We start from the raw sequence: 22,724 nt of genomic DNA on the forward strand, positions 1-22,724 counted from the left end.
CTGCACTGGCAACTTCTATTTCTGAGTCACTCTCTATTTCTGTTTCATTTGTTTCCAACATTTTACTTTACTTGAAATGTTATGGACTTCTTAATTGGTGAAAATTATCTTTTAACTTAACTTAAATTAACTCTGAGCTTCGTTGCATTACTTCCCTTCTCATTACTTTCTTGCGCTCTTGTTGTCAGGCTTCACACGGTTCTTTGTTGTTACTCCTTCCTTGTGTCACTTTCCAAACATGAACTTAAATGTCTGGCTTCTGGACGTCTTTATGAAGAAGCAACCGTTGAACGTGTGTCCATTAACATTTGCAACTGACCGGTCATCGGTGCGACGATGGGAAAATCATGCAGCTCCGAGTTCGACTATCACTTCCACCTCTTCTTCTTTTTGGCAATTAAGACTTCGTCACACTGCTGGTGCGAAGTCAGCTTTAATGAAACTCTTTAAAGTTGTTCTTATTACAGCTTCAGTTTCCCTGACACCAACACCACCGTCGAACTAAAACACAACGTAAACTTAGTGAGATGGTGTCTAGAATACAATATCGACATAAAAATAACATAAAACATACAGTCATATGAAAAAGTTTGGGCACCCCTATTAATCTAAATTATTTTTATCTCTAAATATTTGGATGTTTGCAATAACTATTTCAGTTTGATATTACCAGTAACTTATGGACACAGTAACATTTCAATATTGAAATGAGATTTATTGGACTAAAAGAAAATGTGCAGTACGCATAAACACAAAATTTGACAGGTGCAAAAATATGGGCACCTCAACAGAAAAGCGACATTAATATTTAGTAGTTCCTTCTTTTGCAAAAATAACAGCCTCTAGTCGCTTCCGGTAGCTTCTAATGAGTTCTTGGATCCTGGATGAAGGTATTTTTGACCATTCTTCTTTGCAAAACAATTCCAGTTCAATTAAGTTTGATGGTCGCCGAGCATGGACAGCCCGCTTCAAATCATCCCAGAGATGTTCAATAATATTCAGGTCTGGGGATTGGGATGGCCATTCCAGAACATTGTAATTGTTCCTCTGCATGAATGCCTGAGTAGATTTGGAGCGGTGTTTTGGATCATTGTCTTGCTGAAATATCCATCCCCGGCGTAGCTTCAACTTCGTAACTGATTCTTGAACATTAGTCTCAAGAATCGGTTGATATTGAGTGGAATCCGTGCGACCCTGAACTTTAACAATATTCCCAGTACCGGCATTGGCCACACAGCCCCAAAGCATGATGGAACCTCCACCAAATCTCACAATGGGTATCAAGTGTTTTTCTTGGAACACTGTGTTTTTTTGCCGCCATGCATAACGCCTTTTTTTTATGACCAAACAACTCAATCTTTGTTTCATCAGTCCACAGGACCTTATTCCAAAATGAAGCTGGCTTGTCCAAATGTGCTTTTGCAGACCTCAAGCGACTCCATTTGTGGCGTGCTTGCAGAAAAGGCTTCCATCGCATCACTCTCCCATACAGCTTCTCCTTGTGCAAAGTGCGTTGAATTGTTGAACGATGCACAGTGACACCATCTGCAGCAAGATGATGCTGCAGGTCTTTGGAGGTGATCTGTGGGTTGTCCTTCACACCATTCTTCTTCTCTGCCTCTGATATTTTTCTTGGCCTGCCACTTCTGGGTTTAACATGTACTGTCCCTGTGGTCTTCCATTTCCTTACTATGTTCCTCACAGTGGAAACTGACAGATTAAATCTCTGAGATAACTTTTTGTATTCTTCCCCTAAACAACTGTGTTGAACAATCTTTGTTTTCAGATCATTTGAGAGTTGTTTTGATGTGCCCATGATGCCACTCTTCATAGGAGATCCAGACTGGAGAACAACTTGCAATTGGCCATCTTAAATACCTTTTCTCATGATTGGATACACCTGGCTATGAAGTTCAAAGCTTAATGAGGCTGCCAAACCAATTTTGTGTTTCAGTAAGTTAGTGAAAAGTAGTTAGGAGTATTCAAATCAATTAAATAAGGGTACCCAAATTTTTGCACCTGTCAAATTTTGTTTTTATGCATATTGCCCATTTTCTATTAGTACAATAAACTTCATTTCAGTACTGAAATGTAACTGTGTACATCAGTTATTAGATATATCAAACTGAGATAGCTGTTGCAAACACCCAAATATTTAGAAATAAAAATAATTAAGATTAATGGGGGTGCCCAAACTTTTTCATATGACTGTATAAACATACCTCGCTGGCTGACCCTTCCTTTTGAGGTAGAAATGAGGTAATTCAGTAAATTCTTAAACTTAAATCATGTTTCTTCATTTGCTTGCCAACGTGATGCTGTTATATCGCAAGCGTCTCTGGTAACCTGGTAACCTAGACGCTTCTACTTCTACTTCCTGCCTTAATCCTCCAAAATAAGAGTCTTAACAAAAAGTATAAATAAAAATAAAACATGTAAATTAAAACTTTGGCAGCAAAAGTAGGTAACTAGTATTTTTTATAATGTCGTAATGACAATAAATTTCTTAATTCATAAATGAAGTCACATTAACAGTACAGTAGCTGAACAGAATGGGTTTGTGGGTATAGTTAATGTCAGAAGTGTTCACAGCCCCTCCTGGAAGCACATAAGGCAGCCATATTAACTTATTACGTTAGTTAATATGTAATAACTAATTTTTCTTTCATTCATCCTCATTGACACTGTTCAGTCTGGGATGTGCGTCTTCCATCTGAAGTCTGTATCTTTGCTAGGACATGGTGGAGAGCGGCAGCATCTCCTGAAAAATTTGGACTTTACTAAGACCGCCTGTCTCAGTCTCACCCAAGACAACATACAAACAAAGCAGAAAGTCGCCACCCATCAGTTCTCGTTAAAGATCCAAGTTTATTTCTTTTTTAAATAAAACGGGGGAAGTTGTGTGTGGAAAAGCGAGGAGGGGCTGGATGCTAGGAGGTAGCGAGACGTTATATGCCTGCGCTACATGCTGTAAGATTAACAACGGACCAAACCCATGTTTTAAATCGAGCTTTAAGATAATGTATCAAACTTCAGGCGCAAAATGAAATATACTACAGAAATATGAAAGCATTAAATTCACCGTTAAGTTTGCGTTCGCCTCCATAGTCGCCAGCCTCGGTGATGCTGGTATTTCTTCTATATGACGTGGCGTCTTGTGATTGGCTGGGTGTTGGAATCTGACATCCATTGGTCATGTCTTTGACATGAAGTAACCTTGCCATTTTTAACAGTGAATATTTAGATGTTTAAATAATGACACTGAATTTTTTTTTAGGTGAAAAATAATGACGTAATTTTTTTTTAGGTGAAAAATATATTCTGAATTTATTTTAACTGTGAAAAAGTAAATGCGAATATACAACATTCAAATATCAGAGGCATTTTTTATTCAAATCCTGATGGCACATATTTACTCCCATACACGTTCAAAACACACTAGCTGCAGCCACAAATTAAATTTCGTCTTGTTATTAGAGTATGGCTATGAACAGCACAACAGTTTCCCAGAGCTCTGCAAAAAGCATTTTACAGCGCTTTCCACTGGCAGGTTGGTCTCTATAACAAGTTGATGTGCGGTTCGATTCGGTTCTAGTCCAGTGGGGAAATTCTCCATATTATAGTCTGGAGTGCAGCAGCTATGGTCATTTCTTTGCTGATTTGCAGTGATACTCAGGAGCGAAGAATCTTGAGGTTCTGCTTCTGATGGACTTAAATTAACCCAAATATTTCCATTTGTTTTAGAAAAAATACTGCTTGTCCAAACATAATAATAAAGACTCAGATTATGAACTTTATTATTTTTTCAAATTCAAATAAAAAATAAAATTCACATCACACCAAGCTAATATTGTATAGTTCTGCTGTTTTACACTGTTGGCACAAAACTGAAGCTCAGAACTCCAACAAGCTTCACTGTTTTTCTCTTCTTTATTACTGTCAGTTCTTCAGACAAATGAGCTGCTAGCTGCGCTGCTAAGTAACTGTCATTCTACTCCAAAACTTAATGATATGTTTCCAGTGCTCCTCATGATTAAACCCATAATTATGATCCTTTGTACTGAGCAACTCTTTGAAAGCAGACATTGTGCTCGTAAAGAAGTGTTACTTAATGTTGTACAATAACCGAAAGATATGTGACATCTATTCTGAATATAGACCAGCAAAAAAAAAAAAAAAAAAAAAACTATAAATTGCAGTGAAATACTGCTGCTTCCTGAAGTGAGACCCATAATAGTTTCCAGAGTAACCCTCCGAGGAATAAGATGGATAGGAAAAATAAAAGATAATCACGCAATTTGCCTACTGATATAATTTGTATGTCACTTGCATATATACAAATTATATATTCATTCAGCTGAATTCAGGAAAATAGTTTTTCTTTCTTATAGATAAAATATGCACTGAACAAATCATAAGAAAATTCATATGTTTCAAATAAAAAAAATACTTTAGTGAGCCCAAGGGTCCAGAGTTATCCATAATTTTCTTAAATTTATGAAGAATCCTTCTTTGCAATAACCGTCTCCAGAGGTTCCACGGTCGTCCCCAGAACAGAGCCAGCCTTCTTTATCAGGTTGAGCAGTTTTGACGCTGCTTCCCCGACAGATGACGGCAGACGAGGTGGCGCTCTCAAAACCAGGCTTACAAAATATAAATGAGTATCAATCTTGAAAGAAAATCATCTGGGTTTTTTTTTTTTTACAATTGTATTTTAAAAATAAGCAATTGAGTAATGAATGAAAACACTTGTCTGAGTGTGTGGAAAGCCTCTTTGCCTCTTAAAGTGAGTACGGAGACAGTACAAACATTGATTCTGCTTCTCGTTAGAAAAAATGTGTTTGTAAAATTAAAGCTAGTTTATGAGCTAAACCTGCCATGGTTATGAATATATTACAGCATACACTTACCAGTGAAGAACAGCTTGATCAAAGGTATCTTTTCACACACTGCTTCTGCTTTGTTGTTCCTATCTGAACAGCCTCAGCATCTGGTGGCTTTGGATCAAGTCAAGAAAGAATTGGTTCTAAATTGTGAGCTCTTATGAATGCTGTTTTCTTGACCTGCCAGACCTTTCATCTTGACAAATGGAGAAAGAATATAATCACCCAAACCAGACAAGCATATTTCCATCCTGTCTCATTTTATCTTAAGTATTTAATGCACAAAAATGTAAAATATTTCCATATTACATGTTTCCCTGTTTTTGCTTAGGAACTTCCTTCTTTTAAAGTGTCTTTAGACAGTATACCTGGAAATGGTCTCATTGATTCAGTCAACAAATTTTGGAGCTGTTTTCTGAATGTCATTGAATTTACAATATAACCTGTTTGAGATTATGGTGAGAAGTGTAAGACTTTCTATTTGACTGTCAGAATACCAAGTCTGTCATTTAAGCAAGTCCTCAAATCATTCATCATTGTGCTTAAGGTGGGATATGGGTTTGTTTGATGCAGAGATGCACCGATAGAATGGTTAAAATCTGGTTGACCCAATAGATTTTTATTCAAATGGACCCAGTTTTTATTGTAAACTAATTTCAGACTGTAGGGAGTACATATTTGGACTCTTGATCATGCAGAGACAATGGAATAGCAGCAGTCAATAACCACTGTTTATTGACTGGTGCAATAACAATGGTTATTGCATTGTAGCAACACATTTACAGAGTCTTATAATGTTTACATGCTTTGAACTTCTAATTTGACTTGTTTTATCATAAAAAAAACTATTAACTTAAACATATTTTACTGGGATAGTATTTGTTATATCAAGATAATGCAGAAATTCAAAGCTGAAAAGAAAAACAGAGTGTTTTGCATTAACATTCAACTGTATTCTGATAATTACACTCAAAATATAAACTCTTTCTTCAGAAGTCACATAATTAACCTCAGGTTTTTTTTAGAATAACCAGCATCATGAGAACACCAAGGAACACTGTAGACAAGTTAGGGAGAATGTTGTGGAGAAGTTTAAAGCAGGATTAAGTTAAAAAACTATATATATATTCCATGCTGTATATATCTTGTAGCTGTACAGGTAAGGTGAGATGATAAATTTCTAGTGGTGCACTCAGCAAATCTGAACTTTACCTATCAATCTCAAGAACAAAGTAATTTTTGAAAAAAGCCCATAAGAAGTTGTGTTTGTAGTGTGCTACAAGCCAAAGACAAACGTCAACTTTTTGGTCTACATGTAGAACTGAAAATGACTACTATACATCTGGATCATGCTTTCTCTATGTTACTAGCACAACTAAGTAATTAAATGGTTTAGATCACAGTATGTTTTGATTTGATAGAGTGGCCATTAAAAGTCCAGACCAAAATCCAACTAAGACCCTGAAAGAGTTAAAAAATAATATTTACTGATACTTTCCATCCAGTCTCACTGGGTTTGAGCCAATCTGCTGATATGAAGAAGCACATGTAAGTTGTTTGGTAAGTACAATACAATGAGATTTTACTTTTACTTTTTATTTTCAACTTTGAAATCATGTACAAGTTATTGATGGACTCTTAAGGTAAAATCCAAATGGAATGCACTGAAGTTGAATTGGAGAATGGAGAAAAGGTTCAAAGCATGTGTAAGGTTGCGGAAGGTCCTTAAGAGCTTCTGACTCTTGATAGGACCAAACTGGTCTACCTGTGAAAGTTGATCAGAATAAACTGGCCTAGTTCCTCCCTGAATGATCGGTGCATCTCTGATTTGATGTGATGCAGAAATCTCCATTTAATGAGCCCCAATTAAAAGGGTAGAATTAAATCTGCCTAAATCGACTTTCAGGCTTTAGGCCTTAAAAGGTGGATATGGTTTTGCCATGAGGGAGTCCAAAGGTAGAGATCATGTTTCCTTTTGACTCTCTAGATAGTTGTAAACTGTTTGGTGGTGTGAATCTCCGGGTTCTGGGAAGGGATAGCATTCTACGATCCTCTCAGGTTTTGCACTTAGATTTAAATACTGACCTGTGGTGGATGTCTCATCAGGATTCCAACAGGAAAGCTGTGAAAAGCCTGGTGCTGCTGGTAAGATGAGTGTGGTAAACCAATGCCTTGGTTATAAGTCCTATGTTTTGAGGGTTTTTTTTCTTGACATAATTGATAATTTTGTGTACATGCCCCAAATCAAGACATTGCTGTTCTCCACATTATTTCACATTTGAATGTGTACACTGTTTGTATACTGTACTGTGTCCATTTTATACAATGTAAATATATATGGGGGTTATTATTCCTTATAGTTAAAACAATCATTACCATCTTTAATTTGTTGTTTTAGATATTTTAATTCATAGTTATTACGATAATGTGACTTTAGTAGAAACTGAAGCTACTTTAAGGTAATGATGCAGTAGACTGTGTGAATGTCATGGTGTGATTTACCTAAACTATTAATTTTATTCAACAGATTTGTACTAGCTTGTAAAGTTTTTTCATGTAAAAGAAATGTAAAATTTGTTTTTCTTTGCAGCACAAAGACTTGAAAGACTCAGAAAAGAACGGCAAAATCAAATCAAATGTAAAAATGTTCAGTGGAAGGAAAGGACAAGCTCTCATTCTGGTATGGATCCTTCATTTTTTTCTGCTTCCAATATCAAAATATTTGAGTAAATCTGTGTTAGCACTGTTCTCTTGCAGCAAGAAGGTCTTTTGTCCAAATTTGATTTGATAATTTTGTGTACATGCCCCAAAATTAAAGAAGTAGGAAGATGTGAACACTTATTTAGTCCTATCCCTTACCTGTGTTTAATGAAATGTATTACAACTGACTCAGTGATTATCAAAAAAATTTAATTAAATCCATATTATTATGTTCATGTGCCTGATCTATATACTGGACTAAAGAGCCAATTAATAAACTATATTACATAAACAAAATGTTACAAACTAACTCGCATAACAAGACAAGAAAATCTATGAATAATAATAATAGTAATATTGACCACTGTAAACAACAACTGGACACACAGCATCAGGATAATTACCAACTCCTTGCTCCTTGTTAGATGTCAGGTACATCTAACAACTTTTCTTACTCTGTTTAATTTTTATATCACAATTAATGAAATAAAAAAACAGAGAGAGAAAAACTTACGATAATGATGGTAAGATAACAACAATAAGGCAATGGTGGAAATAGTAACACAGAAGAAACAAAGGAAAAACTCATATTAGTGTTCCCCTCAAGTTGCACCCAGCCTCCCTTTCACAAAACATTTCCTGAAGATGTTTAGGTAACAAATTATAACAGATTTTATACATAAATAGTATAGTCTAATATTTCGTAAGGTCCTACAATTTAATGAATTAGACTTGATAAATAAAGGATTTGCATGTGTAAGACAACTATCATATTGATTATTCCGACGGCTCTTTTTTGCAATAATGTTAGAGGCTTTAATTTCGATTTATATGTATTCTCCCACACTTCTGCCCAAAAATATATATATGACTGACTCATTGAAAAATACAAGATTTGGAGTGACTATTTAGATAGTCAGTTATGGCTTTGGCCATAATTGAAATACTTCTTGATATTTTTTTTTTACAGATGTAAAAAAAATAGTTCCCAGAAAATTCTATGACCTATTATTATGCCTAGGAATTTAGTTTCATGCACTCTTTCTATGTTAACATCCTCTGGGCACTTTTATTTGTTGTTAGTGAATATCATGAATTTTGTCAGCTTTTAATTTTAATAAATTCTGAGGTAATAGTATGATAGATTCTCACCAGCAGCCAAAGCCACAGGAACAAGTTTGTCTTGGGGGGTTAGGGACAGATCCATAAATAACTTGAGCAGAAATGTCATAAACAATGATGTCATCAACACATTTCTTAGTAATGCATCACTATAATCTGACCTCTTGCTTCAGTAACAAGTATTCTAACACATTGTGGCATATGCAATGTATATATTTCACTCCCAAATGTATACTCTTACGGTGAAGGGGAGAAGGTGAGATAAGAAGACTCCAACGGTTGTACTACATTCTATTTTTGGTTTGGATTGGAAGACATTGAAAACAAAACAAGTCTAAAATTATATTTTCGTCTTTTTCTGCTGACTTCCACATTGGCCCCAAACATCTGCAAAAATCTGTTTTTTAGCAAGAACTCACCAGATACCGCTGGTTTGGTAACACTGTAATTTGTTTACATTACCTCAAATAATAACATGCCAACACATTTGAAAGTTCAATGACATATTCCTAAAAGCAAAGCTATATTTTGTATTATATATTCACTATTCAGACATGTGGACTGATAAACAAAAAAGCAAACATCCAGTTTAAAAGGTTGAGATAATGCCTAATTAGAAACTCTATGGGACGTTTCAAGATGTTCTATGCTCATTTTGTCGAGATGTCCATTACAAAGGATATCATAAAAAATATGACAACATAAAATAGAAAAAATGTCTCCTTTTTTCTTTATTTCAAAGCTTAACAGGGGTAAAATCAGCTGAGTAAACATTTTTTTGGCCCACTAGAATTTTTTTATATATATATATATATATATATATATATATATATATATATATATATATATATATATATATATTTTTTTTTTTTTTTTTTTTAAAATACGTCTCCAAAGTTGACTATGTTTTTGTGTCATCTCGTCTGGACTGCTGTAATGCCATTATTACCTGCCTGGATAGGTCCCCAATCTCATGTTTGCAATCAACACAGAATGCACCAGCTCGACTTCTCACCAAATCTTCTCACCACTGGAGTGAAATTCAACTGTTTCACTCCAGTTACATTCTCTGCACTGGCTACCAGTCGATTTTAGAATTCGTTTTAAAGGACTTTGCTGACTTACAGAGCTTTAAATGGTCAGATCATCTTTGTCAGCTTTCATCTAAATTTCCATAGTTCAAGGTTGATCTTTATTGTACTACGCTTTGTGATTTTATGTTTGTGAAAAGCACTTTATAATTAAGTTTTACTTCCCAGTCCACCATTTCATGCCTGCAGGTTTGCAGTTAACAACAATCAGCCGAATGTTGCCAACTCAGCGACTTTCTTGCTATATTCAGTAACATTTCAGACCAAAATAAATCGGTATCAGCCAAAATCGGAATTGCAAGTAAGGCTTTTTAAAGATTGTAAATGGCCAGAAAACTGCAATTGGTGCACCCTTATTATTAAAAACTTCTTCATTCAATGATAATTGTCCATGATCTCTAAATAAAATTAAGCGGAAACTAATGAGCTAATGTACATTTAAGCTATAACTGAGTTGTGCTGCATTAAGACTACATAAAACAAATATCAAGAAATAAACACAGACACATTAAGGATTTTGTATTTAGTTCACAAAAGTGTAAACACCCCAGTGAAATTTCTAGTTGTTTGAGACCATGATAAATTATTTCAAAGCTATTTTATCTCTTACAATGTGACATCTGATCTGCACAGACGAACTGAAGAATGAGCAGATTTGTTTGGAAGACATCTTACTATGTGAAAACATAGTACGATGTAATCTGTTAATGTGCATGTGAACACTCTAAAATTGAACTTTAAAGAGCCACTGCATTACAGAGCCTAAATAACTGAAAAAAGTTCAATCTTATTTGTCTAGTATACAGCCAATGAAAATGCACTTTTAAAGTCGACGTAATTATTTGTTTTCTGTACATATTTAAACAAAAACCTTATGTGTAAATGTACAAAAGAAATAGGAGTGTGTTGGCTGCTAATCTAGATAGTTAAGACTGAATAAAGTTACTCTGATTATCTTTTTTTATTCTTTGAGTTGACTTGAGTTATGTTTGCTGAATGTTGTTTTCTTTAATGTTCCAAATGTTGTTGCTTTCTTGCTTTCTGTCCAGCGGAAGATTTGGGATCTTTGTTTGAAAGGCGGGACTACAAAGACAGGCTGCAAACAGCTGGGGCCAAATCCACCTTATCATTACGGCTGGAACAGTGTCCACAGCAGCTCAACAACCCCTTTAATGAATACTCTAAATTTGATGGCAAGGTAAGCTCACTGAGAGTCATGGTTGGTTGAAGGGCTTTGGTTTGTGTTCATGATGAACCTCGATGAAGCTTTGATTACTGCAAAATAATAACATCTATTCAGCTTACTAAATGCATTTTATGTACTGCTAATGTAATTATTTGTAGAAATAAAATGTATATCATTTTTTTATGTAAAATGAAGAACATGGTGCAATGGAATCTAATACTATTTTTCAAATGTTTATCAACAAGTATTGTATTTTGTCCAAGTTCTAAAAATTTGATAAGTGAATCTTGTTTTTAAGCTGTACCAATTTTTAACAATTTAAGGTACACTAACTCGTTATCTGTAACTTATATACTTTATTCACTTATATTTAGAAACAAAATTGTACTCCATGAAATGGTAAATGCTTTGTACTTGAATAGCGCTGTATCAATTTGAGAGGACCCCAGAGTGCTTCACAGTACATTCTTTTGTTGTCGTGACACCCCCCGCCCCTCTCTCCCTTCACTCTTTACTCTCTCAGTCACTACTTCCTCTTCTGAGAGGGGAGATGTGCTACCAGCTCTCATCTAACGGGTGAATTGAGTTTCCTAAATCTGCTTGGATTTACCCTATCCAGAACTGATGTATCCAGATGTCTCACCCTTCTCCCCCCTATGAATTAGCCAGACTGAGCAGCCTACAGCCAACTAGTTTCACAGAGCACATCTGTTAACGGTCGCTCCTTCTCTTTTTTACAACTTGCACTTGTTACTGAACCAGGTTGGTTTTAGTGACTCGGGCGAGTCCCAAGGATGTTGTTTTAAATTTGGGCTAAAGCAACCTATAAAACATTACCTAGTTTTCTTCCCCAGAATCAAACATCATAACCATTTTACTACCATCAAAGAACTTGTGAGGTAACTCATGAATTGAATGTTCACAACATCTTTTAGATTTTCTTTATGCTAAATATTTTATTAGTAAAGAAATTTTGCAAGGGTCAGTACAGCTTAATTAAGTAGCAGAAATAATCAAATAAGTAAAATCAATTATCTAGACTATCTTTCCCTAACGCTGATACTGAGAACTAAAAAGGGAACCTTTAGAGAGACGGGCAAAGGATGGTGTTTTTTACCCCAGAACTGGCTCGATGATGAAGAAGATGTTGCAGCAGGAGGAGGAGGTTGATTGACAAAGGCAGGGATCTCTGTTGGTCTGATGAGCTTTCATCTCTGTATCGATGGTGAGGTCACTCAGGACTTGGGTCATTATCTTTGCCTTGATCTTCATCTTTACCTTGGTCTTCATCTTTGTCTTTGGGGTCTGAACCCAGCTGATGGCAGAAGTGCGATTTGAAGCCACATGTTGCGGGGTTGATGGATTGGTCCCCATGCACAGGACAGCCTTCGGCTCTGTGGCCCCGGCTCTTCTTCAGCTGCAGAGTTCTTTGTCCATCTCGGTCTTAGCTCGAAGCTGCCTGGAGGATCCAACCAAAGATTCCTCTTTTGCTCTCACCTTGTATTGGGTTTATCCACCCTTTTGGTGCATTTGCATTGGCTAACACTGTTGCTGTGCTTGTTTCATTTGCTGACTGCTTGGACAGATGATCTCATATCCATTACTGTCTTACAGACATTTTGTCCTGATGTCTTGGCTAATGTCTTAAGTTGTTCAACCATCTATCTCCAAATGAGGCATTGATCATCTCTACTCTCCCGTTAGTCCCTATTTTACCCTAACCTTTCACCTACTATCCACCTTCAACACATCATCAGTGATCTTTAATAGCAATTACATGTTTTACACCATTTCAAGTTCAATGTTAAAATCACATTCATAACCCTTTTAGTTTCTTTGATTTAGCATTCATTTATAATTGTATGATAACCACAACTTATTACTCTTATTATAATTATAATGTGAGTTATTACAGATGTTCTGAAAAGAAACCAAGAATAATCTATTATTGTAATTATTTGATACCAAAGTTACAGTTACTTGTTTTACTTGTAAGTTTTCCCACAAGTGAGAGTATAATGTATTGTTATAGTCAATCAATCAATCAAATTTTATTTGTGTAGTACATTTCAGCAACAAGGCATTTCAAAGTGCTTTACATCATAAACACAAAAACACAAAGTCATGCATCATGGAATAAACAATACATTGTTCCATATTACGTCTCAGATAAAATTCTAAACAGGTGTATTTTTAGTAGAGATTTAAAGAAAGTCAGTGTTTCTGCTGTTTTACAGCTTTCTGGAAGTTTGTTCCAAATTTTTGGTGTATAGATGCTGAAAACTGCTTCTCCTCTCTTGGTTCTGGTTCTGGGGATGCAGAGCAGAACCAGAACCAAAAGACCTGAGGGTTCTGGAAGGTTGATACAACAACAGCAGATCTTTGATGTATTGTGGTCCTAAACCGTTCAATGATTTATAAACTAACAACTGTCGTGGCCATTTATGTTAAATTTTGTGATTTATAATTTGTAACAATTTAGTTTCCTTATTTGGGTAGTTAGAATATATTTATGTTGACTTAGAATTGACATTTGTAATAATTTTTGTATTTGGAATTGTTTAGAGTAAGACTATGTTAATTGTTAGATCCTCCTATTAATTTGAGAAATTAAAAACACACCAGCTGCTGGGTGCGAGAGAAAATTTGTCTGGTGTGTTTAGGGGAGGTTGTAAAATAATTTTTTGACCACTTTTCTAGAGCATTTTGTTGGAAACTTTTTAAAGATTAATTTTCATTTTGACTACGTTTTAAGACACAGTATTTTAAAATAAGTCAACCAATATTAATATAAGTACTTTACTTTAAATATTTTCTAATTACTCAAAATGTTTAGATTTCATCCTTTAAAACTTTAATGCTTTGAAACATGGAATAGTCTCAGCTATTTTTATACATCTGAAAGCTGGAAACTTACTTCCTCTTTTTTCAGGAAACCTGCTCTTCCTGTCATGTCTCTCTGACTATGATTTCTTATGATTAGATAGAAAAAATAAGTATAATTAAAGCTAAGTTTGCAGGAGACAAAAACAACACACACAACCAGATTTATTTTATTGCAGTCTGGGTCTACTGTTGGGTCTAGATGTCACTTGTGTGAGTAATTTTAAAGGTAACTTTATTTATTGTTACTGTTAACTAAAATCTCCAGCATGGGAAAGTGGGATGATCTTGGATTTTCTTGACAATTTAGTCATTCACATATATATTAAAATATTGTATTTATTTAGTAATTCCCTTGTAGCAAAGTTTGCCATTTTCTTTTAAAATATTACATGCTGCATGGGAGCTACTACATAAATACTAAATTTATTTAGTACATCCATGGATAAGATCGGCTTCACATGTAAAAATCAGCTGATCACCAATCTCCGAATATTAAGGAAATAGGCGCCGATAATTCGGCCGGCCAAATATTGGTGCGCCCCTAATGTAAAGTATTTTCTGTCTTTATTTGAAGGGTCACATTGGTACCACAGCTACCAAGAAGATAGATGTCTACCTCTCAATGCAGATGACTCAGGAGAAAATGCATCCGATGACAGTGGTCACCATTGCAAACGCTCGTGTTCATGACCTCATTGGACTCATCTGTTGGCAGTACACAAGTGAAGGACGAGAACCCAAACTCAGGTGAGTACAAACAAATTCCAAATACAGTTTTATGTTGAAGCACTTCATTAACAGTGTTTCCTGTCCACCTATGTTGTTATATACAGGGCACTAACACTGTTATTTTGCTTACAGTGAGAATGTGGAGGCCTACTGCCTTCACATTGCTGAGGATGATGGTGAGGTGGATACTGACTTCCCACCTCTGGATTCCAATGAGCCAATCCACAAGTTTGGCTTTAGCACGTTAGCATTGGTGGAGAAATACTCTTCACCTGGCTTGACTTCTAGACAGTCACTGTTTGTCAGAATGTAAGTATGAAAAGTATGTAATATTGCACAAGCAATATTACAGGGCGCTCTACCCACTCTGGTTGTTTGTCACTGGGCTTGCACCTTGCCAACTGATTTTAGTCAGAAGAGCCAGAGGCACAAAATGGCAGCCTGGCTTCTGTCAGACTGCCAAAGGGCAGCTGTTGCTATAATCCATTATCAGTGTGTGAAAGTGTACTTTGAGATCTCAATTTGATATTAGAAGCTAATTTAAAATAAAATAAAATAAAAGTCATCATTTATTTGTTGTAACAGAATAATGATGTAATTTTCAGCTTTTGGAACTTTTGCTGTGCATTTGTAGTTAGACTGTCTATATCTCATTGTTTCCATCTTTTTCTTTTTAGAAATGCTGCTCATGGTTTCTCTTTAATTCCTGTGGATAGTCTGAAGGTAGCCATGAAGGAGATTCTCCAAAAAGCACTCAAAAAGAGAAAGGGTTCACAGAAAGGGTCAGGTAATAATGCTTTGGTCTCTCAAAGTTCTTGGTGTGACATGTGTAGTGTTTGTTTTTGGTCGTTATGATACTACAGTTGCTTTGGGATTAAATTTTAAAAAATGTAACCAAAAAAAACTCTTTCCCACTGGCAAGTCTCACTATAACCTAGCATTCTCAATGGCAGAGGACGGCAGGGGGCACTGCCTGAAACTTTTACAAAAGGGATTTCTTTGGGGGGCGTTTGCTCGAAGGTAAACTTTACAAATTAAATGCACAACAGTACCAATTTAGACTTTCAGCAACTTGTTAAATTTGTATTGTGTAACATTAAAATATGCTTGGCTACGACTGTATCGATCTGTCCAGTGTTTGTAGCTTCTTGGCGCAGTTCCACAGTCCTTCTACTGGTAGCTTCACCTCATCAATTCAGCGTTACAAAGGCTGATGACGTTTCTGTTATTTACTTGTCTGGTCCCACATTTTAAAATATTTTATGTTTTATTGAGGATTTTTGTACATGTGTTTTGGCAGTGCTGTGATCATGTCAAAGCAGCAACTTATCAATCAATCAATCAAATTTTATTTGTATAGCACATTTCAGCAAGGCATTTCAAAGTGCTTTACATCATAAACACAAGAACACAAAGTCATGCAACATATAATAGACAATACATTGTTACATATTACATTTCAAAAACAATTCTAAACAGGTGTGTTGCGATTTAAAAGAAGTCAGTGTTTCTGCTGTTTTACAGTTTTCTGGAAGTTTGTTCCAAATTTTTGGTGCATAGATGCTGAAAGCTGCTTCTCCTCTCTTGGTTCTGGTTCTGGGGATAAAAAGCAGAACCAGAACCAGAAGACCTGAGAGTCTGGAAGGTTGATACAACAGCAGATCTTTAATGTATTGTGGTGCTAAACCATTCAGTGATTTGTAAACTAACAACAGTATTTTAAAAACTATTCTTTGAGCTACAGGGAGCCAGTGGAGGGACTTTAAAACTGCTGTTATGTCTCTATCTTCCTGGTTTTAGTGAGAACAGGAGCAGCAGCTTCTGGATCAGCTGCAGCTGTTTGATTGATTTGTTGGCCAGGCCTGTGAAGACGCTGTTACAATAATCAATGCGACTAAAGATAAACGTATGGAGGAGTTTCTCTAGATCTGGCTGAGACATTAGTCCTCTAATCCTGGAGATGTTCTTCAGGTGATAGAAGGCCGACTTTGTAATTGTCTTTATGTGGCTCGCAAGGTTCAAGTCCGAGTCCATCACTACTCCCAGGTTTCGGGTCTGATAGCTAGTTTTTAGTTGTAATAACTGAAGCTGTGCATTGACTCTAGATCGTTCCTCTTTAGGTCCAAAAATAATGACTTATATAAAGTGTCTTATTTTCCGTCTGGACTCTTTCATAGAAGGACAACAGAATATTGCTCTTATGAGCATGTGATTACTAAAATCATGATGTATCCCTCTGAAAAAGGAACCCATTTAAATAATGATTACAAAAAGATCCTTCCATGGGTGATACCACGATATACAGCGTTCATTTTATACAGTTAATATCAGTGTTGTAAGTGATCCGGTATAAAACAGTAGAAATACAGCTGTTTTGAATTTCAATCGTCAGAATACCGAGAATTTTTCCGTTGTTTTAAAAAGCTTACATCAGTCTGCTGTTTTCCATCGATACGCTTCTCAACCGCTTCGCGCTGTTTGGGGTTAAAAAAAAAGAAATGATGCGCATGTTGAAAAACCCAGAACTGGGTCATACAACAGTGAACAGTGAAAAATCAATATGAGTGGCTAATCAACACATGACGATTACGCAGTGCAGCAGGTGAATAGCATGACGAGTGAAGATTACTGGTGGTGAGCATCAATAAACGAAGAAAGAAACTAAAGAGGGCATAACAATAAACCAAGAAAGGACAATGCTAATCAAAGAAATTAATGAAGAACAAAATTCAAGAATAAACTAAGATACTAAATTAAATGCAGAGGAATAAGCTGGTATGACAAGACCTTTCGAGAAAAAAATTAATACAGAAGACTATATGGGAAACCCTGCTCTCACAGTTACCCCAATAATTAGCATCTCCATAAGGCGCTCTGTTTCTCACGGTGTTGGGCAGATTGTGATAAGCAGCAGCTGTGGTCAACTCTGCTGATGTGTGCAGCAACATTCAGTATTGGATTTTGGTTTTCGAGGTTCAGGTTCCGATGGACTCAAATAACCCCAGATATTTAATTTTATCTAATAGAAAGTAGAAAAGACTCAGACTCATTATTTCACTATGCAGTACATACAAATATAATTACATCTTCTTTGTGTGCTAAGAAATGTACACAAAGTATCTCTCTTTTTTAGGGAGATTGCACTCTACAGTAGAGAGTGCAATCTCTTTTTTTAGATTGTGCTCAAAAGATGTAAACCAATACGTATATTGGTTTACATCAAACTTTATGTAAACCATAAAGTTTGTTAAAAAGAATCCAAAGGAAAAATTCATTTTATATCACAAGCTAATATTATGTAGTTCTGGCATTTCACACTGTCGATGCAAAATTACAGTTCTGAGAGAACCGTTTCTCTCTTCTTTATTGCTGCCTGTTCTTCAGCGACACGAGCTGCTGTGTCGCTGCATGTGTTCCTGGCTCTGTTTGTGATTAAATTCATAATTTTTCCTCCACATTGAGCAGCACTCTGATAGCAAACGGCCTGTCTGCTGTTCACAGCTAAACTATAATGTTGTTTTGGAATTTGATGTGAGGTCATTAGGAGCCAAGTAATGAATGCGGTCAGCTGTCACTTAAATTGGTTTGGTCCTGTACTCGACTCGGTGTGGCTAGTACTACCCCTGAAGTAGGTATTAATACATGAGAACAGCTGGGCAGAGCAGCACCAGATTTGCTGATGAAAAACAACTGGTTGGGAATGACTGGGACTGAATTGGTTAGAGACAGGCTTGTGGAAAAGTACCTTTATAGGATTCTTTTTGAAGCTGGGTAGGTGTGAGCTTCCAGGCAACTGTTCTCTCAGGACTTCAGTAGGCATAGAGTGGAACTTGGTTATGTCAGTCTTAAATGAAGCATACAGAATTTCTTAGACATTTTCATTCATTTTATGTGTGTAATGCACACAAGTCTATTTTTCAATTCACAACAACCCATACAAAAGATGTTTGGCTGTTGTCCCCCCCTTAAAAATCTGATCGGTCTCTGCTGTCTTCGGCAAAAACATCCAGTCAGTTGTGGCGAACACGGGAGCTCCCATGATACACTGTATCCTCTTTAGTTCTGCAGCCAACTGGCGGCATTTGTCATCAATCATTGCTCCCTCATACTGTCAAACTACTCCGGTGGCTCGCTTTAATTTGGCATATAGAGGCAGTATTAGTCATTTCAGAGACACTTCTCCACTGAGTACTAAAAACACAGTCTTTGCTTCCTCTGCCCTGACATTTAAACTTGAAATAACCAGTTAATGTATACATTGTAAAAACTCCAAAACAGATACCTCAATATGAATGTAAATCATCAAGAAAAATTCCCTGACAACCGACTTACACACTGTGAACAACTACAAGGAACTGAATGGTAAATGAAAGTGACCCCTTGACACTCCCACAGGGCCCATGTATCGTCTGGAGAAGCAGATGGAGCCGAATGTCGCAGTCGACCTGGATTCTACTCTGGAAAGCCAGAACACCCTGGAGTTTTGCCTGGTCAGAGAAAACAGTGAGTGAACTCGGCAAGAAGGTTTAAATATGAGGTGTGCTGCAAACTTTATTTCAGTGACTGTTACGACGCTTCACCATACCAGAATGCTGCTCTTGCTTCACCAAATGAAATATTCTTTAAATCATTTCTATGCAATACATATAGTAAGTTTAGACCAAATGCAGTCCCACTAAAAACTCTACGAGGACAAATGAAAGTTTTGTTAATGAGCAGAGATCTTATCATCAGGAGCTCTTGTGTTTTATTTAGACTTCTTTTCTTAACTCAGCTTATTCATTCTGCTTCTGTTACAGGCTCCAGAGGTGAGGAGAGCTCCGAGGAGGACCCTACTATTGACATCACCACAGTCCAAGACATGTTGAGCAGTCACCACTACAAGTCCTTCAAGATTAGCTTGATTCATAAGCTGCGTTTCACCACAGATGTCCAGCTAGGTACATGCTACTCAGTGAGGTGGTGCTGTCTTTTCCAGATATGTAAAAGTTTTTGTTTGGACTGATTCTTGTGTATAAAGTCTGTTTTAAAACCACAGTTAAATGTGTGAAACATTGCCCAATAATTACAAGATATGCTAAAGGATGAAGGATTCTAGATGGAGGCAGTACTTTTAAAACTAACATGATACAGACTCACTCTGTGGCTGTGTCCACTCAGGGCAGTGTGGAACATGACAGTTCTAGAGGTCTGTTCATATGAGCAAACAAATCAAGTCGTATGCAAAAAAATTTAGAAATAAAGTCCATAATTAAAGTTATAGGTAAAGAATTAGAATGAGTGAACACACTTGTCTACGTCCCAGAAAGGAGGATTACAGGGGCTGGCTGTCCCTCTGGGGAATCGTTACCTGGACCTGGGAGTATAGAGTGCATCTAGTGTGCATCATCTCGGCATAGAGATATGTGTTTGTGTGTGTGTGTGCGTGGGTATGTCTGCGTGCACGTGCGTGCGTGTGTGTGTTTGTGTGTTTATCTGTGAGGTTGGATCTTGGGCTGATCCGATTCCTAGAATCATCTAATTCAATTCAGCTTATTGTGCCCATTCACAATATGTCATTTCAAGACACTGCAAAACAAATCTTGTCAGCTCAATCACACATACATTCCAATTGATCCTTGTTATCCAACGGTACATCATGTACAGTTCATTGACATCAGTAGTCACCATAGTGGATAGTGAATAATGACTTATATTTGCATATGCTTAAACTGAATTGCAGAATACCACATTTACTGTATGTATAGAGTTCAGTATGTAAACCATTGCAATAAATTTACACTCTGTTTCCCCATCTATTTATATGTAGACAATTTCAGTCCACAATGCTGAATACATTACAAAATCGGAAAAAGTTGAAATTTTGTGTCCGTCGCTCATCCGCTTTCATGATGGCTCTTCAACAACATAGCTTCTTTCCACCATTTATTAAAGCCAAGAGCAGTAAATGCTGGCTTCAGGTGGAATTGGTGTCCTCTTTTTTTTTGCAGAGCAAAACACTGCATCTTTAATCACACTGTATTCTAATCTTAAACATTGACCAAGCCAGCTTTTGCTAAAATGACAGGTGTTTTTGCAGAAGTGGTCATCTTGGTCCATCTTGAGGACTTCCGCTTAGATCTTCTTGTCCAACTATGTTAACACTATTGGACTGTTCGCACTGGACAGCAGTGGTGGAAAGATAGCTGCAGTTGCTCTCCTTCATCCAGAGTAATATTTTCTTTGTTGGTCAGAGTCTGCTTCCAAAAAAAATCATCCTTCTCTCATTCCATACGTGGAACTTTTGATTGCAAAAAACAGTCCATATTCACATTATGTGTTCCTCTCAACTGCTTCCCGGTTTAGAGGGCTATCCCTTCTTCCTGATCTTTTGGGGGATTTTAAACTCAATATATAATAATTGCTTTTTTTTAACTAAAAATGTTGTCTTTTGAGAAAATACTACAGTAATTATATATTAAAAAAGTTAAATTAGATTGAAAAAAATAATCCAGTGTTTCCTAGCTGTGCTTTTGGGGTGCTATGACTTTTACAGGGGTAGCTATAGCGCCCTCTAATGCCCCGTTGCCACCGCCAGCATTCACTCTTGGACAAACATGTAGCAACAATCTTTTGCATTGTCATTGATAATGACAATGCAAAAGATGATAATGAGCAATCTCTCATACCGAGCATTCGTGTAGCAACAGTGGAGATGAAAAACTCCCTTTAACTGGAAGAAACCTCCTGCAGAACCAGAACTTGGTTCAATAAATCTAAAGCTCTCCAATTGTACTCAAATCACCCATCACATCTCATGTTTGGATTTGTTACACGTCTTTTAATCATGCCTGGTTGGGTTTAGACTGGTTGACTTTTTTCAAATATACATCAAAGAACAATTTCTGTGCCACATACAGATGACACAATAAATCACGATAAATGTTCGGAACTTTTTGACAAACATAATGATCAGTTTGCAGACAGGAGTTTCACAGCAGCAGGCATGTCTGCATTATTGATATAAACAAGCATCTGCATCACAGCAGATCTGCAATGTCCACAGCATGCTGTCTCGCTCAAGCCAATATATGTAACGGGGCTATTTTTATCTGCTGAGCTAAAGTGAACAGATGTCATTAGTGCGTTATGTTGTTTGTAGGGGGTTTGGATGTTAGAATGAGTTGACCATTTGCATCTTACCTTGTGGTCTCTAGGCAACAAGTTGCACATTGCTCTTCAGTGCTCTTCAGATCCATTAGATTTTATGGTATGTATAACATAAATTCTAGAGCAATCTCTCATACCTTGCGAGCACCACAGAACCACGTTAGTTCTGTGGTGCTGTTGACCTTTTAATTGAGTTTTTGACATTTTATTTTGATTTTATAATTTTATAGAGATGCTTTGGATAAATCACGCTTACTTAAAAATAAGTGTTTTACCACATAACCCATCCCTGTTAGCTTATTTTTTTTTACCTTAAATATTTTTCCCCATCCAAAACTGTCTTTGCAGGTATTTCAGGTGAAAAAGTGGAAATCGATCCTGTCACAAGTCAGAAGTTTTGGATTCGGCAAAAACCCATCTCTATCGACTCGGACCACCTTTGTGCTTGTGACCTTGTTGAGGAGAGAAGTCCCAGTAAGTGTTCTCATGAGGTTCTCTGAAGAAAGCCTCTGTCTGGTTATCCTTATAAATTAAAAATAAACTGTGTAATTACAAAATGATTTCACATTTCATCAGAAGGTCTTAGCATTCTTTAGGTATGGAAAGGAAAGAGTAGAATGATTGGGTCCTACTGATTCTAAAAGGCCCCCAACCGTATTTTTGTGTAGTGGAACATTGATTTCACTCACCCTTTTTTTGGCTAATTCAAATCCTTAAAGCTGCAGTATGAAACCTTTATAATTAATTTATTTATTTTTATTTTTTTACCCCCAATTTGTTCAGGGTTTCCCCCAGAAAACTTGCTCAGCCATCTTGGTTGGTTCACCAAGATGGTCCACCAGCGTTTTGTATTAAAAGATGTTCAGTTGACAGGAAATGTAAAATATTACTGGGTAATTATATATTACGGGATTACTTTGCAGATAATACTTAAGTCCACAACTTTAGAATCTTAAAAACAACAAATAAAATATATAT

The 22,724-nt window shown here is 36.4% G+C and overlaps 1 protein-coding gene across 1 annotated transcript in view; it reads left to right on the top strand.

Annotated features, from left to right (window-relative positions):
* mapkap1 (MAPK associated protein 1) overlaps window positions 1-22,724 on the top strand; it is a 36,856-nt gene that overhangs the window by 11,831 nt on the left and 2,301 nt on the right. The window contains exons 3-10 of the mRNA XM_055024864.1: window positions 7,474-7,563; window positions 10,846-10,994; window positions 14,443-14,615; window positions 14,730-14,906; window positions 15,275-15,384; window positions 18,993-19,100; window positions 19,397-19,537; window positions 22,095-22,220. Of these exons, the coding sequence (XP_054880839.1) occupies window positions 7,474-7,563; window positions 10,846-10,994; window positions 14,443-14,615; window positions 14,730-14,906; window positions 15,275-15,384; window positions 18,993-19,100; window positions 19,397-19,537; window positions 22,095-22,220 (1,074 nt within the window). The remainder of the gene's footprint in view (window positions 1-7,473; window positions 7,564-10,845; window positions 10,995-14,442; window positions 14,616-14,729; window positions 14,907-15,274; window positions 15,385-18,992; window positions 19,101-19,396; window positions 19,538-22,094; window positions 22,221-22,724) is intronic.

This window comes from Poeciliopsis prolifica, unplaced genomic scaffold (genome assembly GCF_027474105.1).
Source record: "Poeciliopsis prolifica strain line A6 unplaced genomic scaffold, Auburn_PproV2 SCAFFOLD131, whole genome shotgun sequence".
Taxonomy (NCBI): Eukaryota; Metazoa; Chordata; class Actinopteri; order Cyprinodontiformes; family Poeciliidae; genus Poeciliopsis; species Poeciliopsis prolifica.